This window comes from Panthera pardus, unplaced genomic scaffold (assembly GCF_024362965.1).
Source record: "Panthera pardus isolate Hobbes unplaced genomic scaffold, ASM2436296v1 HiC_scaffold_24, whole genome shotgun sequence".
Lineage (NCBI taxonomy): Eukaryota > Metazoa > Chordata > Mammalia > Carnivora > Felidae > Panthera > Panthera pardus.
The window spans coordinates 24522186-24547958 of NW_026526810.1; the positions used below are offsets into that span (position 1 = coordinate 24522186).

The 25773-nt window shown below is 55.7% G+C and overlaps 1 protein-coding gene across 1 annotated transcript in view; it reads right to left on the bottom strand.

Annotated features, from left to right (window-relative positions):
* Window positions 1-753: 753 nt before the first annotated feature.
* CCDC33 (coiled-coil domain containing 33) overlaps window positions 754-25773 on the bottom strand; it is a 108064-nt gene continuing 83044 nt past the window's right edge. The window contains exons 13-20 of the mRNA XM_053888850.1: window positions 5336-5501; window positions 4991-5079; window positions 4693-4824; window positions 4507-4597; window positions 3387-3553; window positions 2273-2359; window positions 1787-1921; window positions 754-939 (exon numbers count right to left, since the gene is read on the bottom strand). Of these exons, the coding sequence (XP_053744825.1) occupies window positions 853-939; window positions 1787-1921; window positions 2273-2359; window positions 3387-3553; window positions 4507-4597; window positions 4693-4824; window positions 4991-5079; window positions 5336-5501 (954 nt within the window). The 3' untranslated portion in view covers window positions 754-852. The remainder of the gene's footprint in view (window positions 940-1786; window positions 1922-2272; window positions 2360-3386; window positions 3554-4506; window positions 4598-4692; window positions 4825-4990; window positions 5080-5335; window positions 5502-25773) is intronic.

The following is a 25773-nucleotide window of genomic DNA, read 5'->3' on the forward strand; positions in this document are numbered from 1 at the left end:
TTTGGAGCCTTTCTACTTTTCCCTAACGTAGAATCATCTTTCTTGTTGGCTTTCTCTCTCTTTCTTGCTTCCTTTCACTTCTCGGGGCCCCAGTTGTCTTTGACTCGGAAACGGTAGGGCTGGAAAGGGCACTACCATCACAGAAGTCAAGCTCTGCATGGGACAGATGGGGAAATGGAAGCCCAGAGAGGTTGCTTGAGTCACTCAAGGTCACACAGCATGTTTATAACTAGAATCCGGGCCTTCCGACTCTCAGCAGAGGGTTCCTTCCCCTAGCCCCATCTGCTTTCCTGTCCCTGGCTATATATGGACACAACATTGCCCACTCAGCCTGGCCCTGGTTAATGGACTATTTCACACTAACATGTAACTGATTGCCACAGTCAGGCTTTAAGTCTTTCCCTTCCCAAGAAACTGATCAATCGAACTTGAAAGAAGGGATTTCAGATATGAGATGTTTAGGGGCAAGTGGAAAGTCCCAGCCTCCCTCACATCTTCCAACAGAGCTGGCCTCAGGTGGCCTCATTTCTTCTGGAGTTCTGGAAGGGGCTTGTCTCCCTGGCTCCTGCTTTGGAAGGCCTCTTCTCCCCCTCCCTCTTGGGTCCACTATGGCCTTTGGCTCTCCCAAAATGGTAGCTTCTGGGACAGGCAGGAGGCTATAAGGCTGCAGCAGAGGGACCGGGCCCAGAGTGGGGTCTGGAAGGAGGAAGCTGGGCCCCTTAGGCTGCCCTACCCCAGAAAAGAGACGAATGCTCACGGACTTACAGCATTTAATGGAGTCATTTGGGGGGAGTGGAATGAGACTCCCCAGCACACAGGGAGGCCTGCTCTGGCACTCAGGTCTGCTAAGACTCAGGTCTTCTGGGAGTTCGAGGGTTTGTTGAGCTTGGTCTCTGAGCTGGGCGTCAAGGGGTCCAGCTTTGAGGGTCGCCTGCTGTCCTTGGAGAGGGGCCGAGTAGTGCTGTGGTGTGCAGAGCAAAGTGAGGTGAGCACGCCCCTGCCGCTGGGGGCGGGGGATGGCCCATTAGAGTGCATCTTGGCAAGCCATGCCTCAGAGGATCCAAAACATAGTGCGCCAAGACTTTGCAAAGGTTCCCACAGCTGTTTAACCACAGCAAGTCAAACCCGATTTCTCCAAGAGCCCCCAGGTCTCAGCAGGTGACTTTGCCAAGGTAGCCCTGTGTTCTCTGTCAGTGTCCCGCCCCCACGCCCCAACCTCCCATCCTCTTCCGGCCTTTCTGGGAGCCTGGAGATGTTCAGAACACTGATGGCTCAAGGGCAGGAGCCTTCAGGGGTGTTGCTCTGGGGGACCTGGGAGCCTGGGGCTGAGCCTGAAGGGCAGTTGTGAACAGGCCCATGTGCGCTCAGGACGCCGCCAGTGTTTCTCTCTGGCAACGTTGCTCCCCTCCCCGGCAGGGGTGCGGCACTGCAGTTGCCCGAGAAGGTGAGCTCCTGGGAGGACCTCCGGTGCTAAGGGGCTGGGTGGGGGCCGCAGCTACTCTGCCCATGCTAAAGGACAGCCAGTGCCAGAGCAGTCCAGAAACGCCTGGACACCCCCTATCCACGGCCATCACCCCTTGATTCTCACCACCACCCGTGGGGCATCTCAGCGATGCCTTAGGCAGGTGGGACATCGAGACCAGGCGAGGGCTTCTGGTGGTAACAGAGCAGAAACTGAGACTTCCAGTGGGTAGCTGGTCCCCCTGCGTAGTTCTTCTCAAGGCCGGGTGACTTGGGATTGGGGCGGGGAGTGGCTGCCAGCCCCACTGCCTGACCCCCAAGGAGCTTGTCCGGAGGGCTCACTCACAGGCAGGTCAGTGATGATGGAGTTTGAGGGTTGCCCCAAGCCGTACTCTTGCTCCTGCAGCCTTGTGGCCAAGTCCTGCTTCTCTCGTCCCCAGCGTCGAGCCGAGTCCTCTAACTGTGGACACGGAGAGGGACAGATGGGGAACTGCTGGGCAGCAGGGCCCATCCCTGCGATCCAGGACATCCAGAGCCTGAGCCTCCTCTCCGGGCAGTGAGCAAAACCCTGGGCAACGTGGACCTGCTACCTTCCGGAAACAGCAGGCGTGGCAGGGTGGCGGGGGAGGGGTCTAAGACACAGAAGGACCTTCTCTGAGTTCCAACAACATACTGAGCCCTGACCCTCAGTCCACACTGATCCTTGACTCTGGTCATAGACTGAGCCACAACCTTGGTCACTCTTTGACCCTGACCCTGGTCATAGGCTGAGAGGTGAACCCGCCTAGCCTGACGCCTGCACCTCACCCACCTGGCTTTCCAGGGATAGGATCCGGCTCTGAGCTCGTTCCAGCTTGGCCAGAAGGTTGAACTTGTCTGAAGCATTGCCAAGGAGATCCTGTGGGCAAAGCAGAAACGCACACATGGCTCCAGCTGGGGATGGCGGCCGTGTGGGCTCAGGAGGCCATGAGATACTGAGGGAGAAACCAGCCAGGTCTGAGTTCCAAACTCATCTGCCTGATTCAGAGCCTGAGACCCAGGGCCAAACCCTCGTCTCAAAGTTGACCCGATACGGTGTGTGCTTTTTTTCACGGCTGTTCTCCCCAAAGATTTTGGTTACATGGAGTTTCCGGACATCCATCTCTAAACGTAAAATGCACTAGGTGGCGCCTGTCGGTGCCCAGAAAGGAATCGTGAATGGGGAATCTTGTAAAGTGAAGCATCTGTGAAGCAAGGGTTCCCTTATCCCCCCCGCACTTCACCTGGATGTCCGTGCATCGGGTGCGCTTTCAAACAGAACTCACCTCCCGCAAGTCCTGGGATGAAGAGAAAAACTCTCCCGTGTCCCCTGGCCACCCCTTGCTGGAATTCCAAATGTCTCATCTTTGGGTTTGCATGAGGCAGGGGCACCTGCAGCAGCCTTGGAGACGGAATGGGGCTGGGGCATTTCTGGGGCCGGGGGCACCCACCTGTGCGGGCAGGGTCTCTGTGCCCTTGGAGTGGCCTGGGCCATCTGTCTCCTGCAGTCTCTCTGCCAGGTCTCCTGCTCCCAACTCCCCGGGGTCCACCTGGGATGGGGAAAAGGGCTCTCCAAGGCTGTACCAATCCCAGGAAACGCTCCGGGATGGAGCTCAGAGAGGCTTGTGTGGAGTCCGAGGGCAGGCCAGCAAAAGGGGTCAGGAATCAAAGGTCAAGGGCCATTTGGGGCTGCTAAATGAGGGCAAAAGTGGCGACTTCAGACCCATGTGGGTCCCTGGGAGCAAAGGGGCAGGCCTGAGAGCTGGCGCTCCAGGAGACCCCAGGCACGTTGGAGTCCCTGGGAAGCCCAGCTCCTGGTCTCCGTCTTCAACTTGGATTGCGCTGTGAGTGATCGCCGAGCATCTGTTGGGGCAGGCCCAGGCCAAGCCTGTGCCGGCAGCTCTTACCGGCAGGGCCTGCTGCTGCAGGATGATGGGGGCCGACTGGTGGCGGTTCTTATCCAGCTCTGCACGCAGCCTGGAGTTTTCTGCCAGCAGCGCGGAGTACAGGTCGACGGGCAGGTTCTCTCTTGCGGGCCCCGGGGGAAGGCCAGGGGCTGAGAGCACAGGGAAGGCTGCAGACGTGGCCACAGATGTTCGTGAGCTGGGCTCTCCTGCCCTCATGTCCCCTGCCTGATCCGCCCCGGCATTTTGCTCCATTCTGTCCTTCCTCTGTTCCCAAGCACTCACCGGCTCCCTGCCCGGTAGAATCAGATCCACACGCCTCAGGCCCTCCTTGTGGGCTCTTTATAACCTGACCGCAGTGTTCTCCATAACCACTCCCCCGCCATTTGTCCTGGGTCTATTTTAGCTTTTCACCACTCTCTTTCCTCCCTTCTCTGCTCTTGGCATTGTCACTCCCTGGCCCTCCGCCCTCCTTGGGTTGTCTTCCCTCTTCTCCCACTCTGGGATGACCTCAGGGTTCCTGAAAGGCAGTCTCATCTTTCATTCTTTTCCAAAGGCCTTCGGGAATGCACCGCCCGACATCCCCATGCAGTGAAGGCTGAGCACAGGGCTGGGCACGCAGGGGTCCCCGGTGAGGCTGTACAGATGGCTCAGGGAACTCCTCTGCCTGGGCCGGGCTGATATAGGGTGAGCTGGCTGTCCCCTGCCCGCCAGAGCCCTGTCAGATTGGCAGTCCTGGGTGGCTTTGGTTAACATCAATGGAGAGAACAAACAAGTATTGTTTGTTTTGTAGGAGCAGACTCTTTGAAGACATGGGGAGAGGAGGAAGTAATCTGGAGGGTTCTGGCAGCCCCTCTTCTTGGGCAGCCCCTGTCTGCTCACCCCAGTCTGCAGTGCCTCCCCTCTGTGGGTCCGAGCACGTCCATCTCTAACCTGGCTCACACACTGCCCTGATGTGTCCTGAGGGGCTCCCTGGCAGGAGAAGGGAGCCCAGTGGACCTTTGGGAGCCCTCTCCTCACTGCCTGCGTCAGTAGGGGGGTAGCATCCTTTGTCCCAGTTCTGCTCCGGAAGCGGATGCTCCAGGAAGGCAGGGCCTCCGGGGGGACGGGGCAAAAGACTCACCCACGCTGGGCTTTCCCTGCAGCCTGGTGAGCAGGGGCTCCTTCCGGTCCCGCAGCTTGTCCTCCAGCACCCGCTCCATCTTCTCGATCACCTGGAGGGCCGGGCACAAAGGCTGGGCTGGCCTGGGGGCTCTGCACCTTCTGCTCTGTGGCTGGCGCCTGATGGGCCGGCCCCTCTGACACCTGCCTTCTCCTGGTGCCGCACAGTCTCCTCCAGCAGTTTCGTCTTCCGCAGCTTGTCCTGGTACCGCTTCAGCAGCGCGGCCTGTGGCTGCTGAGCCTGGTGCAGGAGGAGTAGCTCCTTCTCTCGATCATTCTTCTGGTGGTGGGGGAGGGCAGGGGGTGCCTGGGGTTACTGCTGGCCCCTCTGCTGAGTCTCCAACTGCACCACCCCCTTCCTTCCACACCCCTCTCCCTTCTGCTCGCGGGTACTTCTCTGGACTCCCCCCAGCTCCCTTCCCCTCTGTCCCCCAGCCTCAGCTCACTCGAATCAGCTCATTCTGCAAATGCTGCACTTTGTCCCACAGCTTCTTCATGTCCAGCTCACTCAGCAGCAGTTTCTGCTTCATGGACACTGTGGGGGGGTGTTGGGGGAGCTGGCTCAGGGAGGGCGCATCTCCTGGCTCAGCACAGCTGGGGACGGGGCGGGGGTGGGGTCTCTCAGTCCTGGGGCTCGAGACACGGCTGGAGTCTCCCATCCCGGAGAGAGGACCCGGCCAGTGTCCAGGAGCAGGTGCACCTGGGAAAGGCTCCCCGCCACCCTGACCCACAATTTAGAGCCTGGGCTCAGGCGGGCAGCTGGATGCTCTCGGTGGCCCGGACACCCTCACCCAGATTCTGGCTCTTGTTGGTGTCGTTCTGCTCCTCTTCCACCTCCCCCTTGGTTAGCTGGCTCCTCAGTGTGTGGTTCTCTGCCTCCAGGATGCTGATCTGCTTCCGCAGCGACAGGATGTCCTCTGCCATCTTCTGCATGGCCCGCCGGTAGTTGTTCACCTCCTGTGGATTCCAGGGCTCAGAACTGGGTCCCAGCTCACACGTGCGCCCACACTTGGAAGTCAGCAGGTCCCCGTCAAGGCCAACAAACAGAGTGAACCCCAAGTGGTGCCCTTGAGCCTGAGCAACTCCTTCTAGGGGTGGTTATGATTTGGTCTCCACCCTTCCTGGCCATGGGAGAGCAGTCACTCCAACCGTCTCTCCCAGTGACGCCACCGAGGAGGGACCCCGGGCTCGCACACCAGGTGAGGAAGCCCAGTGAGGCAGAGACTCGAAAGCACCCGGGGCTGGGTTTCTAGGGCCTGGCTAAATCCAAGCCACTTCTCTGCCTTCTCCCTTTCCCTTTTCCCCCTTTCTAACCCCTGTCCTTACTCATGTCACTGAGGAAGGACCCAGGGAAGAACCTTCAGAAATCCCATTGAATGCTACTCGGCAGCTGAGCCCAGGCCCCAGCACCCCCACCAGCCCGGGGGCGGGGGCAGGAAGAGACCTACGGTAGGCCCAGGAGACCCGGATAAAGACTCAGGGTCAGGGTTGGGATCCAGCTACAAAGTCTTAGGTAATGAGGTGGGGCCAGGATGCTGGGCTCCGTTTTTAGGTGAGGAGTAATGATAATCCTAATATCAGGTGCTCGCCGAGAATCGACAGTGTTCCAGGTTAGGCCCCCTCCCCCCCACTTAGTTCTCACACGGAGCCTCACGTCGAGCCTGTTAGCATCCTCATTTTACTGACGAGGAGACCAAGGCCCAGAGAGGTGCAGAACTCGCTCTGTCACAAAAGTAATGAGTGGCAGAGAAAGGCTCTGAAACCCAGGCCAGCTGCCACTTGAGTCCATGTTCCCAAGAGCTGTTGCAATCCTGCCAGATGCCCCCAGGCATGGACACCGCACAGGACATTGAGAAGCAATCAAAGCATCTTCTTAATAAGGATGATGAATATAATCTCAGTTTGGGAAAAGAATTAATGTCTGCCCTTATGTATGCATAGGAGGTTAATGGGCTTTATTCATGGCGTTTGTTTTATACTAAAAAATTCCCTCTTGTTGTTTATAAAAAGTTTGTAAAAGGGGATTTCATAAATATAAATATAAAAGGGGGACCCGAAAGGTGAGGCCAGGAAAGTGCATTGAGGGAGAGGAGGTAGGCGGAGGGAGGTGAAGCCGGTGGGGGTTTCTAAGCCCTGGTGGCCTGTGACCTTCCCGAGGCTGTGGAGGCCTCGATGTGAGAGTTGGGTCTTCTAGGCCCATCCAGGCTCCCAAGTTTCCAGGAAGCAGAGCCCTGCCCTGAACTCGCACCTGGGCCCCGTGCCGACGGGGGATGTGGCCTCGCTCCAAGCCGCTGCCTCCAACCTGCTGCATGTGGGCCACTGGCTCCTTGGAGAAGGGTTCCCAGACAGCAGGGACTCACGAGACACCATTTGTCACCTGCCACCGTCCAGCCTTCTGGCCGGGCTCCCTCTGACTGGTGCCAGCCCTGAGTCCGTCTCCCCAGCACCCGCCCCAGTTGAGTTCCAGGCCTTGGCTCCTCTAGGTCTGCCCATCTGGTGTCCTTGGGCAGCGTTGTGAACTAAGAGACTCGGCCTGGAGACCGCACACATGCAGGGCTTTGCGGCCAGGCCTCGGTCAGAAGCCCAGCGTGGCCCCTGACTCACTAGGCGAGCCCAGACAGACCCCTGCACCTCTCTCAGCCGCAGATTCCTCGCACGGTCTAAGCACGGGTTTGCTGCAAAGCTCAGGGCAGCATGTGCAGCAGGCAGCATATGGCCCTGCCCAGGACAGGTGTCTCATCTCACCCCATTTCTGTTCAGTGGTTGCTTTGATGGACAGGTCAGACCCCTTCCTCTAACTCTTTGCTGCTCTCCCCCTGGGCTCCCTTGCCCGCCCTTCTGCTGTGCCCTACATCTTCCATTAATGGCAGACCCATGACTGACAGAAGTTTGGGAGGCCCAGGAGACTCTCAGGAGGAAGCACATGTTATTGTAGAAAAGGAAATTCGTCTCTCTTCTCCTTCCCCTGCCTGGTTCAGGCTCTCGTTACGTCTGCTCTGAATAATTACAGCGGTATCCAAATGGGTGTCTTTGCTTATCGGGTTAAATCTCCTAGAGGAACACACACACATCCAAGAAAACACGTTCTAGGATGCTCACTGAGTTCAGTCTATAGTCTTGTACTAGGACACAGTCTCTGGCTACAGGCGGGTACTTATAAAGAATGACCTAGGTTCAATTGTTTTGACACAGAGAGATGTCTACAGAATATTGTTAAGTTAAAAAAGCATGTGGCAAATTAATAAGATCCCATCCAAAATTGGTACGTATGCGTGCGTGCATAGAGGTACAGAAGCACAGTGCTTATATAAGAAACTGCTGCGGGGGCGCCTGGGTGGCTCAGTCGGTTAAGCGTCCGACTTCAGCTCAGGTCGCGATCTCGCAGTCCGTGAGTTCGAGCCCCGCGTCGGGCTCTGTGCTAACCGCTCAGAGCCTGGAGCCTGCTTCCGATTCTGTGTCTCCCTCTCTCTCTGACCCACCCCCGTTCATGCTCTGTCTCTCTCTGTTTCAAAAATAAATAAACTTAAAAAAAAAAATTAAAAAAATAAAAATAAAAAAATAAAAAAGAAACTGCTGCGTTTGGGAAAGGAAAGAAATACTTGTTTCATCTCTAATTTTATATTTCTTTTTCTGTTTCATTTGAGAGAGAGCGTGTGTGAGTGGGGGAGAGGGGCAGAGGGAGAGAGAGAGAGAAAGAGAGAGCGAGAGAGAGAGACAGAATCTTAGGCAGGCTCCACCCTCAGTGCAGAGCCAGATGCAGGGCTCTGTCTCATGACCCTGGAATCATGACCTGAGCTGAAATCAAGAGTCGGACATTAAACCAACTGAGCCACCCAGGCGCCCCTCTAATTTTGTTTCTTTTAAAAAAATGTTTGTTTAGTTTTGAGGGAGAAAGAGAGCACGGAAGAGGGGCACAGAGAGAGGGGAATAGAGCTTCTGAAGTGGGCTCTGTACCATCAGCAGAGAGTCCGATGTGGGGCTTGAACTCACGAACCGTGAGATCATGATCTGAGCTGAAGTTAGATGTTTAACCAGCTGAGCCCCTTAGGAGCCCTAATTTTATATTTCTAATAAAAATGTATCCATATATTATCCATCTAATCAAAAATAATTTAAACATAAACACATCGAGGGTCATACCATGTTCATGGATTGAAAGATGCAGTATTTAAAGAATTAGTTCTTCCCTAAATTGGTTTATAGATTCGGCGCACTCCCAATCAAAATCATAACTGTGTGTGTGTGTGTGTGTGTGTGCAGAAATAGACAAGCTGATTCTATAATATGCGAGAAATAAAAAGGACAAGTATAGCTAAAATACTTTCATATTTTTGAAGAGGAACAGTAAGGAAGATTTGCTTTATCAGCTATCAAGACTTATGATAAAGCTATAGTAATTAAGACAAGGTGACATTGGTGCAAAGATTGATAAGTAGGCCATAGAGGCAGAATAGAGAGCCCTGAAACAGAACCACATGTATATGGAGTCCTAATTCATAACTGAGATGGCATCAGAGGGCTGCAGGGAAAGGACCGTCATTGTAATAAATGGTCCTGGGTCAATCTGATATCTACACGGAAAAGTAGAAACCTGGCTTCCATCACAAATCATAATTAAAAATAAATTCCAGATAGGGGCACCTGGGTGCCTGGGTGGCTCAGTCGGCTGACCAACTTTGGCTCCGGTCATGATCTCACCGTTCATGAGTTCGAGCCCCATATTGGGCTCACTGCTGTCAGCACACAGCCCACTTCAGATCCTCTGTCTTCATCTCTATCTGCCCCTCCCCCACTCATGCTCGCTCTCTCTCCCAAAAAATAAACATTAAAAAAAATCCAGATAGACTGAAATCTAAGTATAAAGATAAAACAGTAAGACTAAAAGACAAAGCTAAGAATCTTTATGAACTTGGGGGAGGGTAAGGTTTTGAAAAACAGGACACAAGCACAAACCAGAACGGAAAGGATTGATAAAATTGGTACATTTAAATTAAGAGCGTCTATTCAAGAAAAGACATCACAAAGGGAGGGAGTGGGCAGGACAAGTAGAAGATATATACAACATGCACGACAGACGATGGGCTCATATTCAGATATAAAAATAACTCCTACAAATTAATAAGAAAAAAGACCACCCAAGAGAATAGACAAGAGATTTGAACTGGCACTTGAGAGGATAAGTCAATAAGCACGCGAATTGATACCTACCCTCATTAGTCATTTAAAACCCCACAACGAGGGCGCCTGGGTGGCTCAGTCTTGAGCGTCCAACTCTTAATCTTGGCTCAAGTCATGATCTCATGGTTTGTGGCATCAAGCCCAGAGTCAGGCTCTGTGCTGACAGTGCGGACCCTGCTTAGGATTCTCTCTCTCTCTCTCTCTCTCTCTCTTTCAAAATAAATGGATGAACTTAAGAATTAAAAAAAAAAAAAACACGAGATATTACTATACACCCACTAGAATAACCAAAACCAAAACAAAACAATCCCGACTACGTCAAACGTCGATAAGGGTGTGGAAGAAGCGGAACGCTTATTCAGTGCTGGGGGGATCTGAAGTGTCACCGTCACTTTGGAGAGCTGCCTGCACACTGGACACTATTCAGATTGAACATAGGCATAGCCCATGCAGTTACCCTCCTGGGTACATACCCAACACAAACGCGTGTGTGGATGCATCAACCAGCGGTCGTGAGAACATTCGTAGCAGCATTATTTGTATGAACCCCGAATGGAAGTCGCACAAATGCCCATCACAGTAGAATGGGGACATAGTCATACAGCGGAATATAGACGGCGATAAAAATCAGTGGGTGCCACCACATGAAGCCACAGGGAGGAACCTCTCACACATAATCTCAAGCAAAAGGAGCCGGACACAAAGTACCTACCCTGTGATTCCATCGAGGTTTGGTTCAAAACCAGGCAAACTTAAGCCCTGGGATTAAAAGTCAGGGTCTGAGATCCGTACGGGGAGATGGGGGAGTATGGGGGTGTTTTTGGGGGTGCTGGCAGTACTATACCTCTTGACCCGTGGGACACGTGGGGCTTACACACGCAAGTCCACTTGGTGACAAACCACTGCAGTCGAACACATTTCTGTCTTGTGCCTTTGTCTGAATGTGTGTGTCTCACACACAGAAGTTAAAAACATTTAATGAATTAAAAAATAAATGAATCTCGGCTCAAGTTGAAGCACACAAAGCCTCCGCGTCACCGTTCTCCTCTGGGGGCCCTCCCAGCCGTCAGCAGTAATGGGTTCTTCTGGGCCCCGAGTTTTGGATGCTCCCGGGGGGCCCTGCGCCCAAGGCCTCATGGCGACCTCTTCCTGCTGCGCGGCCCTCTCCAGCCCTACCCTGGGGGGCCGACGGATTCTGCTCTGCCTCTGCAGGGCCCCCTGAGGACGGGCAGGCACAAGCGCTGGTCCTCGCTGAGGGCTTACACGATGCCGCGGAAGCTCCTGTGAGGCTCGGGTTGCTTCAGGGCCGTATCCAACATCATCCGGCTTGCGGATATGGATCTATAGCACTGGGGCCCAGGCGTCACTCAAAGAACTGTGCTCTGTGCACCCCCTTGACTGAGGAAGGCTGGGAGCTTCACCCGGAGGGAAGAAGAAAGAAGAGTCCCGGCTTGATGCGGAGCTGAGTCTGTCTATAGAAACTGAGTGGCACTGGTGGGGGAGGAGCCAGTGTCCATATGACATCCCAAGGCCCCATTCTGCCCTTTGTTCCTAAGGCTAAGGCTGCCTCGGGTGGCGGGGAGGGGGGGGGGAGGGCGAGAAGAGGGGGTTCCCCCATCTGCTCCTCAGGGAGCCAGACACACGCTCAGGCCTCCCTGTGTCAGGAGAGGTGGGCTTGTGCCTCATGTCACAGTCCCCACCTACAGCTGGCCAGGTCTGTGAGAAAACAGCAGATTTGAATGAGCCTGCCTGATTCCATCGCTGGCTTTCCAGCTTCTCCTTCTGATGGGCCCTGCCCAAGGTAGGGGTTGGGGGACAGGGGCTCGGGGCAGGGAAGAGCTCTGCAGGATGCTGGAACCCTGGGCGGGCCAGTCTGTGTGTGTGTGGATGGAGGGCCGAGATCGTCATGGCCGGCGGTGGTCCTGAGTAAGCTCCTGAGGTTTGGACCAGCTTCCTCCCAGCTCCGTGTCAACTCAGATGGCAAGTCTGAGGCCCTTTACAGGCGCGCTGAGCCACCCTCCCCTCCAGCACATGCTCTATGTCTCTCTCACACCTGCATTCATGCTGAACCTCCATTCCCACACTTGACCTTTTTACAGTCCACTGGGCGGTTTTTAATTGCATGCATGTGAGTGTGTGGGTGTGTCCATGTACGCACGTGTGGTGGGGGGAGTCCCAGGGGGAGGGGGAGGGTCGCCCATGGGTACAGTCGCCCCTGTTCTCATTCAGGGCCTCACTCATTCTAAGACCCCACTGTTCTCCAATTCAACAGTCCTGGGGATGAGCGAAGCTCTCTTTCTAACACTCCCTCCTCTTGACAGAGGAAGAAAGCTGAGGCTCAGAACAAGGGGAAAAGAGGCAGAGGGACAGCATGGCTCCTGATGAAAGGTGTCCTTGCCTCAGTCAGATGGCCCCTTCCAGAGGGAGGGCCACGAGTCCTTTGGGACTTGTTCCCTTGGAGAATAGTCCTATGGACCTTCCACAGGCCCCATGCCTCGCCTCCCAGCCTGGCTGCTCTCTGAGAACGAGGCCTCCCCAGGGGAATGGAGAGGAACCCTGGTTTACCCCCCTCAGCCTCTGCCCTGGCCAGTGCCCTCCATCCATGGGACCCGGAGGGGTAGCTCCCTGGCGGCCTGCCCTCCCTCCTCAGCTTCAGCCACCTCCACAGCTGAGCAGTGACCTTGGGCAGTAAAGCTGTGCTGGGAAGCCGCAGCCTGCAGGCGGGCAGCTCTGACCTCTCCCCACAGCCTGGGGCTAGGCTGTCCGCTCAGGGTCATGCTCTGCGTCACAGCCCGGCCTTGAGAACACTTGGGACACCGTGCCCCAGATTCCTGTTGTGGTTCTGCCTCTCTGTCTGCTCCCTCCTTCCTCCCCAGTTCCCAGCCTGCTCTGGGGGTGGTGGACAGGATGACAGCCTCTTCCCTGTCCCCTTTCTGGGCTAGCACATCTTCTGGGGACACTGAGCCTATCTGTGCCTGACCCTGAGTGCACCCTGTCCACCCGCTGGTCCCCCACAGGACCCTGGCTCTCAGAGTCTGTTGAGGAGCAAGGCATTAGGTAGCCCCAGATTCAAATAATCCCTCTGCCGCTCAGTAAGGAGGCCAGCCGTGCTCTGAGCCTCAGTGTCCTCATCTGTGGAATGGGAAAATAGTCCTAACTCAAGGGATGGCTGTGCGGTGAGTGGGTGCGAGGAGGGCCGGCTCGGACCCTGGCACACAGGATGATGCTAACTCCTGTCTCAGTACCACCTTCTAATTTTTTTAATGTTTATTTTTGAGAGCAAGAGAGCGAGAGAGTGAGATTGAGCAGGGAAGGGGCAGAGAGAGAGAGAGGGAGACACAGAATCCAAAGTAGGCGACAGGCTCTGAGCTGTCAGCACAGAGCCTGAACTGAGAGATCATGACCTGAGCCGAGGTCGGTGCTTAACCAACTGAGCCACCCAGGCGCCCCTCACCTTCCGAGTGCTTTTAAAAAACTATTTTTGGGCTGCAAGAGTGGCTTAGTCGGTTAAGCGTCTGACTCTTGATTTCGGCTCAGGTCATGATCTCACGGTTTTGTGAGTTCGAGCCCTGCATCAGGCTCTGTGCTGGTGGTGCAGAGCTGGCTTGGGATTCTCTCTGTCCCCTCTCCCTCTCTGCCCCTACCCTGCTTGCTCTCTCTCTCTCAAAATAAATAAATAAATTTAATTAAAAAAAATAAAAAATTATTCTTATAATAGCCCTGGGTATCTGGCACGGAAGGTATGATTATCTGACTACTCCCATTTCATAGAAACTGAGGCCCAGCCCCTTCTGCACGCTCCTTATTGTTAATTAAAAAGAAAGGGTGGTGGTTATATCTCACAAAAGCCTGAAGAGGGCAATGTTTACCATTCAGCCCCCCTTAAGAAGTTCTTATGGTGGAATCTGAGGTATCTCATCCACGCGGGAGTGTTCAAATATACCAACTATGTTGACCAGAAATGCCCTTCGACCTTCACTGTACAGATGGGGAAATGCCCAAGGTCACAGAGACTCAGTTATAAAGTCTAGGCTGGAAGCAGCTCAATAAACTAGCAGTCGGCCAACACTTGCTGAGCACCACTGTGTGCCAGGTCTGTCCCATGCTGGGGCCGGGGAGCACAGAGGACCCCCGAGTGTCCCTCCCTGCCTGCAGTGGTCTCCTGTCTACACAGAGAGGAGAGGGCAGGAAGTGCCTGTGACAGAGGGGAGCTCAGAGGAGGCTCTGAACCCTGGCTGGGGAGCTGGGAAGGCTTCCTGGAGGAGCTGATAATCTGAGTTGACTCTTGAGGATGAGGAGGTGTTACCTGGGGGTGGGGAGGGCTCTCTGGGCAGAGGAGACACTGTGGCAAAGGCAGGGAGGTGAGTGTGCGATGAGGAACAAAGCAGGGGAATTTCTGGAAGGCAGAGTGCAGGGAGATGAGTGTAGGGGTATGGCTGGAGAGGCAGCAGGGCAGACAGAAGAGGATCTTGAAGGATCGGCTCAGGGGCTTGGACTTGTCTTATAGGGCCACTGAAGGGCCTAAGCTGCAGGACAGGGGTGTGTGTGTGTGTGTGTGTGTGTGTGCACGCGTGTGCACGTGTGCGTATGTGTGTGAGACAAGACTTCTGGGGCTGCCCAGCCCAGAGGGAATGCAGGCCAGGTGCAGTGAGCCAGGCAACAAGGGATGGGACCCATGCCAGCGGAGGCAGTAGGCGTGGATGAGGGCTGGAGCTGCAGGAGAGAGGAGGAGGAGGAAGCGAGGAAGGAGGAGGAGGAGGAGGTGGAGTCTGGGGTCTTGGGGGACAGGGCAGAGGTGTATGCACCCAGTGGGGAGAAGGAGGTGCTGGCCTGGAGAGGGGTGAGGCATGTTGGGTGTGAGGTGGTCGCAGGCAGTTGGTGGTGGTCAAGCTTGGGGAGCATCTTGGCTGCAGACGGTGTGGGGAGGGCGGCCCACGGAGGTCTAAGTGAAGCCTTGGAAGGAAGGGGATTTTCCAGGGGTAAGGAAAGTATAGAATGAGGAGGGGGGCTCTGGGACAATTGCCTCTGGGAGGAGGCAGCGGCGAGTGCCAGGGCGAGTGCCAATTCAGGGCGAGTGCCAGAAAGGTGGGAGAAAAACTGGCCGAGCCAAAGCCGCAGAGCTTCAGAAAAGTGGGTCTTCTTTGGGTAATGATGCATTGGGTAAGACGGACTCTCCCCCTGCCCCCCTGCAGAGAACCTAAACACCTGGATACTAAGAAAAAACTACCTTCTTCAAAGCATGAAAGGGTGGGCAAGACACTGAGGACTTATGGGACAGAGATAAGGGACCCAGGAAGACTGCACAGTGAAAAAGAGGGGCCATAGTGACAAGCAACCTCACTCATGAATCTTGCACACAAAGTTGGGCAAAAACCGGACAAAAACTGACGTGCACAGTGTGATGCCCTTTAGAGAAAGTTAAAAACATGGACTATTAGGACATAGGGACTGGGGAGGCACACTTGGGTGGTGACAGGATAAAGCAGCAAAGCCAGACAGCAAGTTGGCACAGTGGTCATGTCTAGGGAAGGAGGGGCACCAGGGGCTTCTGGGCGCTGGCAGTGTTCTATTTCTTGACCTGGGTGGTGGTTTCAGGGGCATTTGCTTTAAAAGAATTTGGTTGTGTTTTCTTTCTATTAAAAAAATGCTTATTTATCTGTCTTGGTCGGGGGGCGGGGGGAGAGGGGCAGAGAGGAGGGAGAGAGAGGATCCCAAGCAGGCTCTGCCACTGTCAGCGCAAAGCCGGATGTGGGGCTCGAACCCACAAACTGTGAGATCATGACCTGAACCTAACTCAGATGCTCAACCGACTGAGCCACCCAGGCGCCCCTGGTTGTATTTTATTTTTATGTTCAATGCGACCCAAGTGGGTTACATTTAATAATTTAAAAGGTTTTGGAAAAAAACGTGAGAAGGCCCAATAGTTTCCAAATCTGCAGAGGGAACCCCTGGGTGTGTGGCCCCTGGTGACCTTGGCCAGTGCTCTGAATGCCAGAGTGCAGGGGGTGGGGGGAGCGGGATAGTGAGGTTGAGAAGGGAGGGGGGTGGGGGACACTGGGTGGAGGGGCACGGGGTGGGGTGGGAGAGAGAGATGAGATAGGCAGGGAGGGGTGGATGGGGAGCAGGGGCTGGAGCAGGGGGTCGGAGCAGGGAGGGGCTTCACTCTCCAAGGGGAAGGAAGAAGCCTGAGGCCACCGCAGGCAGGTGTGGACAGGTGTCTGGATCAGAGGCAGTGTGGGTGGGAGGGCTCTGCAGCGGGTGGCGTGGGTGCAGAGGGTGGGTGGTGAGCCTGAACCAGTGCGATGGGTTTGCTGGGCCCAGCACACCCCCTTCCCTCCTTCGCTCTTCCCTGGGGGGCCATCTAACCTCTGGGTGGCCAGGCCCCGAGAACACACCGCTGGCAGGCCCAGGCTACATGCCATGTGGTTTGCCTTTACCGCCGGTAGAGGGCAGCCGCCTCCCACAGATGCTCCGCCTTCGGGCTGCGGTGGGAATGAGGCTGGCCTGAGCAGGCCCCATAGCTCATGGGGGAAGGAGGGAGATGCATACTGGGCCGTCTTGTCCAGCCCCACACATGTCCCTCCTCTAAGAGGTCCTGCCCAGGAACTCCTATCTCGGAAGTTCTGATGAATGTCCTCTGCCAAAAATCACCCATAGAGGCCAGAGAGGGGCAGTGACTTGCCCAAGGTAACACAGCAAATCCCAAACCTCACCTGGGGCCCCTGTCTTGAGCCAGCCCCCGGGCAAATAATGGGGCTAAGTGGGGAGTGGAGCAGCTTGGGACAAGAGCCACCTCCAAGCAGAAGGGACCACATCGAAGTGACCCCATCTGAATAACCCCCATCCAAAGTAACACCTGCACCGTGTTGGACACTTGAAGCTGAGCCTTGTGCAGAAGGAACAGTTGTGAGGGACCCGGATGCGGTTTAGAAAGTGTACCAAACACGCGCACACACGCACACACCAACTAAACCTTCACAGACGAGACAGGATTCTTCTCCCCACCTAGGAAGCCACACTATGGACACCAGGCCCGGACAGGACCTACAGGGGTCACGGGGCCTGATAACTGAAGTTCCCCCCTTGAATGCCTACCACTGGCCAGTCGTCTAATTTGAACAAGGAGCCTCCAGGGGAGGTATTTGCATTCCCAGGTCCCTGAGGAGGAAGCTGGGGTCCAGGGTGGCTGGGTGGGAGGGCTGTGGGACTTGTTCAAAGTTGCCCCACTGATAGGAGCAGAGCCACAGTCGACCTGGGTCCCCTGCGCGTTGCTGAAGGACTGTTCCGCAGGCCCAGGGAGCCTGGGATGGTAAATCGGGGCTACGGTCTCCACTCTGCCCTTGACCTTATCCCCTCCCCAGGGACTGGGGCTATTTGTCCTAGGCCAGGTGTCTTCTGGGGGAAGGGAGGTGTGCACATCACCCAGGCCTGTCTGATTCCCTTCAAGCTTGTGAGGTGCTCTGAGGGCCCACCCGGGCTGCTTTTCTGAGTCAGAGATAGAAAGATTCCCACCCTCTCGCCCCCTGCCTCCTCGCCCCCCTCCTCCCTGCCCCAGGCCACCAGGCCTATTTTCTGCTGTCCCTGTACCCCGCTACACAAGGCTGAGGGGGGCCAGTTGTATTCCCTCAGGACAGCCCTCTGCCAATAATGAAATCAGCCAATAATGTAGTGTTTCTATCCCCCAACCCTGGGATTTCCTCTGCTCAGAGGGGCATCTCCTGGTGGCACCCCCCTCCTACTGTCCTGGCACACTGGTCTGATCTCCGTAGCCTCCTCCTACAGGCAGGCCTCCTACTTCTCCGCTTCTTTGGGCCTCAAAACGCAACCTTCCTCTCTGGTAGATGAAAGACGGCTGAACTACTGCTCTCGGTGAGAGGTGGCGGCTAACCACCCTCCCCTGGAAACTGGACCAGTCTTAGAGAATTGCAGAGGCACACCGTGAGCTTCTGGAACTTCCTCGCAGCTGCTGCCTCCCTCCTGGAACATTTGCTGTGCCTGAGAAGCCCTGTCACCCTGAGACTGCCATGCTGTGAGGAAGCTCCAGATAATGGTGTGGGAGGGCCCCCCCCCCACCCCGAGGCTCCAGTCCCCTGCCTTAGAGGCCACCGCAGCTGAGGACCCACACGCCAGGGACGGAGACCAGCCCTCCATGCTATGCCTTGGCCTAGCTCCTGATGCCAAGAACAGAGATAGAAAAGTATGAGAAAAGTGATCACTTCAAGTCACAATATTTGGGGGTGGTTTGTTATGCAGCAATAGATAAATGGAACATCCTCCCTGGCCTCTGGAACCCTTCCATGGCTCCCACATGCCCTCATGATAAACTTCCAGCTTTGAATTTCAAGGCCATCTGAACCAGCAAAACTAGACTCCCTTTCAGAAACTGGTCACTGTCACTCTGATCATGGGCCAGCCTTCCTGGGCCCCCTCTCTATCTTTGATGCCTTGTTGCCTCCGTCAAGAAGCCATCCCTGATCCCCTACCCTCCAGACTGGCACTCCCCACAGGGAACCACCTATACACTCTCCCTCTAGCTCCTGGGACACCCTGGCAGCATAGAAGGGTCTTCTCTCCATAAACTCTGGTGGCCATTCTGAGATGGGGAAGGAGGGCCAGGCAGGCCCTCCAGGACTGGTGGCCAGGGACACTGCTTCTGCCAGATTTGCCATCATGTGATGGAGCTCCTGCAGGTAACCTCAGGATGTCTGACAGGCCACCCTTGGCCACTCTAAATCATCCAATACCTTTAATGGGAATTAGCCTCATTTCTTTAAAATCAAATGGATACATTCAGCCTGTGCAAATCAGTGCCAGCCTTCCCTAGTTCCAAGATCAGAGCTCTGAGCAAGGGCCCAGTTCTAGGGGGCTGTCTCGAGGAAGCAGGAGTGAGGTGGGGGTGGGGGGTAGATTATGCTAAATATCTCCTGAAAGGGGATGGAACTCCAGGGCTCATGCTGGCCAAGTAGCCCCTCACTCACAGGTACCCCCAGGGTCATGCCTCTAAATCCATGACCCCTCTGCCCTTGGCCATTGCCCAGCCAGGGAAACTCCCTTCTGTCCCCTTTCCTTCATTCTCTCTTGAACCTCTTCACCACCAGAGGGAGGGCCAGGGAGGCCTGAGAGTCCCACTGGCTGGAGAGGACAGGAGGCCTGGGAAGACCCACCAGACGCCAGGCAGCAAGGGTGTGGCCAAGTGGGAGGGGCTGCTCTTGGCGAGGGTGTGGTGTCGAAGGGTGCCCTGGAGGGGGTGTGACTTTGGAGGATCACTTCACCGGCCATCATTCTTGAGGCAGCCAGGGGCTCTGCTTCTGAATTGGGCACAGTCAAGAGCTATAGAAGGTCCTGGAGCCAGGGCCCTGATCACACACCAGACCCCTGCTCCCGTTACCCCTTGAATGTCAGCTGAGCTACAAGGAAATCTGTGCAAATTGCTGTTTTAAGACAGGTTCCCCGAGGGGGAGGCAGTTGCTTCTTTGTTCAGCCCAAGGTTACAGCAAAGAAACAAAAGGAGTGAATTTTCCCTTCCTTCTGTTTAGTTTCCTTTCTGCTGCATCGGCGATGGCACCTTTTGTGCTTAGCACAGTGAAGCTCAGAGGGGTGGTGAGGCCTTGGCCAGTGCTGACCTGAGCCCCAGCCTAACTGGCCCTGCAGGATCCAGGGGGGCTAATTGGGCTGGGTAGAGACAAAGGGGCTGGGGGTGGGGCTGGCTTGGGGGCGGGGCTTCCTGGAGGATGCTCTTTCTTTCCATTCCCCTTTCCCCTCCCAAGCCTCCCAGAATCCTGCCCCACCTTCAAGGTGGTACCCTAGGCCTTTACCTCTTCTCCTCCAGGAATACCCACTGGACCACCCCAAGCCCAGCTATCAGCCACTCCTCCTCAGGTCTGTGGCTCAGAGTCCTTCCTCTCTGGACTCTGATTGGGGCTGGCCCTCGTCCGCAGCCCATGGAAGTACAGGGCCAGGCACTCAGGGGGCTGGTGAAGGGAGAGACCCCAGCTCTGGCCTCCCAGGCCCTGCTTATTCTTCCATAAAGAACCCCTACTCCGCTGGTCGCTTCCCACCACAAATCTGTCTGGTCAGAGCTTTGCTGCCTCTGAATGCCCCGTGTGGGGTGTGGGGAGAGCCCTGGCTGGAGTCTAGAACCCTGGGTTCTAATCCAGCCTCTGCTCACATCTGTTGTGTATCCTTAAGCAAGGTCCTTGCCCACTCTGTGCCTCATCATCTGCAAGCTGGGGCGATGATCCCGGTTGGGGATATGCTACACGGTTCTTGCCACAGTAGAAGAGGAAATGCTTTCGTAACTGGGGTCCAAATGAGGTGTTGTGACTAACCCAGGCAACTCAGAGCCCCTGGCGGGGGGCTGTCCACTTCCTCTGAAATGCCCCCAATCTGTGTCACCCCTTTCCTCTCACAGCCCTTGTGAGCTGTGCCCTACCTGCAAGCCTTCTCTGCCTACCTGCCCCAGGCTAGCCCAGGCCCAGCCACTTTCTAGGATGTAGGGCTGGCCCTCCAAGAGTCCAGAACCAGGGCCTGGATTAGCAGGAGACAACGGTCACTTTAAGGCATTTTCCCAGAAGCCCTTCTCTCTTCTCTTTCTGGGTTCCTGTGTGTGGGCTCCAGATGGGGACCCTGCAGAAGGTTCCTGTGAACACAGGCCTATGGGGGCCAATTCGTGCAGGCCTGATCTTCCAGTCCTCCCTGCACCTTGCTCTGGGAACACTGCTACTCGTTGCCAGGCAACACACCCCAACACACCTGCCTGCTGGTTGAACCAACCCCTCCTCCCAGAAGCAGTGGGTATGGAGGTAGACTTACACAGCTATCCGGGAGGCCTGGGGCAGCTTTGGGGGCTGGAGCGGATGGGGACTCTGGCTCCCCCATCTTTCTGGCTGGCCGTCTTGTTCCCCAGGATGGGTCCCCAGGGACCGTTGCTACAACAAGTGCCTGCCTGGTGACTGAGCCCAGCCCTGAACTGGAGCAGGCAGACTCGAGGGGCCACTTCCCCTTTGTTCCAGGGTGGGGAGCATCTGGGTGGGGAGCCTTCGTCAAGCTAGGCTCATTCCTTGGCCAGGGAACAGCAAGGAGGTGGCAGGGCCTGGGAGAGCTGTGGAGCCAGGAGCCCAGGAAAGGGCAAGGGCCCGAGGGCTCTGGCTTCTTCCTCCCCCAGCAACCCTCTGCCCCTGCCTGCCTTCTAGCTATACCTCAGTCTCCTTCTTTTTCTCCCCCCTCAGTCTCCCCTCTCTCTCTCCTCTACCCCCATGCCCCACCCCCACCCTCCCAGCAATCTCCCCACCGCAGCTGGGTGGGCTGGGCTCTTCATGCAGCTGGACGGCATGGCTTAGGGCCCCACGCCTGCCCCCCGGGCCTTCCCATCTCTGCTTTCCTGATGGTCTGGACAAATTCCTTTCCCTTTAGTTCAGTGGAGGCATGGGTGGATGTTTTTAAAAGGAACTCACTGGGAAGCAAAGGGAAAACAAACCCAAACAAAGCAGCCCGCCATCTAGAAACGGCCTTGGTCACTAAGGCAGCCATCTGTTTTAACCACCCTTGGCCTGGGCTGTAGAGACCCCCTCCCAGGGCATGGAGGGGTCTGTCTATCTTTTTCCCAACTGTGTTGGGTCCAGACTGTCTGTCTCAGGCCAGCTTGGCCTCAAAGCCTCTCCTGATAGGCACCCCCTCTACACCCAGCTAAGTGCCTGCACAGAGCTGGGACTCCATAAATACTTGTTCAGCTATTTAATGAACAGATGAGTGAATGTCAGAGGTCTCTGGGGCCTCAATGGTGGCACAATAATAATATCTGACCGGACGGTCTAAGACAGACAACCCACCTGTCTCAAAGTCTCCCTCCCTGTCTAAGGAGGCCCCTACCCCTGGCTGCTGGGTGCTGGCCCAGGATTCTGCATGCGTGGGGGCCTCTGGCCTCAGTTAGTGTTGCAGGCGGGCCCTTACTCTGCTCATGTGCAAGCCTCATTTTTCACTTAATTCACTCTGAGATCCTGGAGAGATCCTTTTCCTAACTGGGGTTTTTTCCTCTATACATGAGGGACAGGGCAGGAGAGCTGGACAGGACAACCCCCCAAGCTGCTCTGTGGCTCAGATCTGAGTTGGCCCAGAGCAGTAGAGAGACAGGGGGCTGCAAGTTTGCTTAGTGCTGGGTTCCAATGCCCGTTCTGCTTCTAATTATCTGTGTGATGTTGTTCAGTGCGGTCCTGAACCTCTATGAGCCAGTTTCCTCCTCTCTAAGATGGAGAGCATGACCTCCCCCATCTCCTTGAGCTGTGGGAGATTTAATGAGCTTGTGGGTGTAAAGCCCAGAGCAGGGGACCTGGCAAATGGACGGCTCTGGGAATGTTACTCGCACCTCTGTGTGACTCATGGGGGCTCTGGAGGGTCAAATACTCCTCCACAATGAAAAAATGAGGCTCCTGATGGAGATGGCCATCCTCTCTGGACAGCACCAGCCGCCCAGATGGCATCCCAGATGTCAGCCTAGACCTTCCTGATCCCGCCCCCGGGGAAATGGGCTGCTGTATTCTGCTGTGTGCCCCTCCCATCCCATGACCTGGGGCCAGAAGCCTGGAATAAAGGCGAAGCCAGACTGGTGCCCACTCCCAGCCCAGCCTTCAGCCACCCCCTCACTGAGTGGGGCCGGGTGCTCCTGCACCCGCTGTGCTACCAATCGATTGAATCTGCTCCCATCCTCGGGCGTGCCATGAATTTTTCATCAAAGGTCTGTAGACTTTGGGAAACGCACAATTAGAAGCCCCATCAATAATGTACCACGTGGAAGCATCGGCCACGCTCAGCCAGACCCCAGACATGGCTGTCTTCCAGCCCTGCTCTGGAGGGAGGCAGAGGGGCACCAAGACCCCTCAGGGGGTCAATCCCTGGACACAGAGCAAGTGTGGGATGCTGAGAGGGAGGGGAAGTCATTCCCGAAGAGTTGAGCCTGTCCCCTTGAAATCCCATCGGGACCTGCGTGATCTCAGGCACTTCATCTATAAAATAGGTGCTAAGGAGCCCCCCCCACGCCCACCCCTGAAAGCGTGGTGAGACACAGCAGACAGTTGCTATGTCAAGATTAGGGTTCTTTGCGGGGAGGGGGACAATCTTCTGTGGGGTTCGGGAAGCAGGAAGGCATCAGGCTGGGTGGGGAGGAGGGAGAAGGGAGCACAGAGACGCTGGGTGGTACTGGGGGCACTTTATTCACCCAGCTTGGTGGTCAAGGTCCACCGTGATCCTGCCCCCTCTCCTCCAGCCTCACAGCTCACGGGAAGAGCTGAGGGTCTGTTCTGCCCTCTCTGTGCCTTTGTAGTTCCTCTACCGACAGAACGGAGGCGCCTTCACCCTGTCTCTGCAGATCCATTCTTCAGAGTGGCCTCCAGACAAAAGCTTTCCTCATTCTCCTTGGCTAGAAGGGATGGCGGCTTCCTTTTCTGACTTTCTAGAGCCTGAACCAGTCAGGTAATAACAAGGGCTCATTGTGGGCAGGCGCCGTTCTAAATACTTTATACAGCTCACTCTAATTATGCCTCCAATTAACCCAACAAGGCAGCTGCCACTATACCCATTCTACAGAGGAGGGGAGTGAGGCAGGAAGGGGTCAGGGAAGTGGTCTCGGTGGGAGAGCTTTTCCTGAGTCTACACTCTTTTTTTTATTTAAAAAAAATTTTTTTTAAATGTTTATTTTTGAGAGAGAGAGAGAAACAGAGTGTGAGTGGGGGAGGGGCAGAGAGAGACAGAGAGTCACAGAATCCGAAGCAGGAAGCAGACTCTAGGCTCCGAGCTGGCAGCACAGAGCCAGACTCGGGGCTCGAACCCACAAACTGTGAGATCGTGACCTGAGCCAAAGTCAGATGCTTACTGACTGAGCCACCCAGGAGCCCCTTAAGTCCACACTCTTAGCCACCTGCTCAGATCCTGGGGCAGGCCCTCCTGTCCCCAACAGGCCTTCCAGTCTGTGAGGGCAGGGTTCATGCTCCCTGCTTCCTCATTGAGGCTGGACCTATAGCTCAGTGGAACTCAGGGCAGGGAGCATAGGCCATCAGTCCCCACTGGCTGCTGTGCTCCCCAACCCCACAGGTTCCAGGCCTGGCTCCTACATTTTGAGGCTCTCCTGACCACAGTTCCTTCCTGCAATAGAGCCGCTGAATTGACACAGGGGAGGGGAGAAGAGACTAGAACTGAGATGGTGCACAGCGTGGCTTCCGGCATGCTGTCAGATTTCTCCGGGCCCCGCCTAGCCGTGGGCCTCCACTCTAGCCTGGGACGGGGTTTGTGGGCACCCAGGGTTGTGTGTCCCTGCATGCGAGCTGTGTGGGGCCTGAGACACCGGTACCTGCACGTGCCAAGCAAACACGAATCCCTATTCCTAAGACCCTCTCCTGGCAGAAATGCCATCAGTGGGCCTGAAACACTTTGGGAGGTCTGAACACCACCCCCCCCCCCCCAACCCCACCCCCTCCACCACCACTACCACCAACATCCAGCTAAATCCCAGACCCAGGTGCTTGGGCAGGATACGTAGAGCTGTCTGTGGCAGAGGACTCATGGGTTCCTGGGAGACAACTGGGGGGGGGGGGGGGAGGTGGGCAGGGAGCGTGGTAAAGCCCTCTCTCTTTGTGTGCCTCCCCAGTAGTGTGCTGCATTTGGCCCTAAAGAGTCTACTGCCCACCTGAGACTTCCATGACTCTATTAGTGGGCAGTCAGAGCAAGAGGGGTGTGTCACCTTCCATCTATGGGGGACCATAAGTACTGCCCTTCCCCCAACCCAGGCTAAGGAAGCTGGGGGTCCTCCGGTTCAACACACCCTCTCCAGTAGCCCCATTTGGCTTGGCCCTGTACCGGGCACCTGGTATCCAGATGTGACCAAGGTTTGGGGCTTATATTGTCTTCGAGGAACCTGTATGGAAGTGGATATGGCAGCAGGCACAGTGTGATATGATACATCAGTATGGTAAGGACAGTATTTGGGGAGCCCCTCAACCAGGCCCCTTCTCACCCTGGGATGCAGGCAAAGGTATAAAGAAGGCCATCACACAATGAGTTTTGGAATGGGTTTTGAAGGATGAGTAGGAGTTTGCCAGGTGATAAAGGAGCGAGGAAGGGGTGCACTCCTGGCAAAGGGACCAGCAGGGACAAAGGTGTTTGTGGGGGAAGTATAGACAGATGGGACATGTGGTGAGGAGGGGTGGTGAGAAAGGAGGCTGGTGTGGCTGCAGGGCCTAGTCATGGGGCATTGAATGCCAGGCCAAGGCCCAACTGTGGAGCCTGTTATAGTCAGGTGAGGTGGGCTGGGCTGGAGCTACATACTGACGATGAATTTCCAAAGATAACTTCCAGGATAAGGCTTGGTTTCCTTGGTTTTTTTTTGTTTTGTTTTGTTTTGTTTTTTAAGTTTTTATTTATTTATTTTGAGAGACAGAGAGAGATCGAGTGGGGGAGAGTCAGAGAGAGGGACAGACAGAATCCTAAGCAGGCTCTGTGCTGTCAGCACAGTGCCCGATGTGGGGCTCAAACTCACAAACTGTAAGATCATGACCTGAGTCAAGATCAAGAGTCGGACACTTAACTGACTGAGCAGCCCAGGCGCCCGGGCCTGGTTTCCTTGTAAACATGCCCAGCATGCCTCACAGGTCACCACAGAGAGGGCAAGAGGATTCCCAGCACTGGCCTGGCAGGGTCAGCTCAGCACTGTAATCCCCCAGGGTCAGGAAAGCCGGGCCATCTCGAGATCTGTGCCGAGGGCTGGAAGCACAGTCTAGCAGAGCTGGTAGGAGCTGAGACCCTTCTGGAAGAAAAAGCAGCCCTGAGAGGAGTCGGGTTGGGATGCCGGCTGCCAAGAGCCTTGGGATGAGGAGATGGCCAAGGGCAGGCATTGTTAGGATGCTGCCATTTCTCAGTCGTCTGGGTGGGCCATCTGCCTGGCATCCTGGGGCCACCAGGCCATGCCCACTCTGCTCTGGGGGCTGCCCAAGTCTAGGCCCCTGCACCACCCTTGACCCATGCTACTCAAGAGAAAGAGAGACTTGGCAGGGGTTTCTCAGCCCCC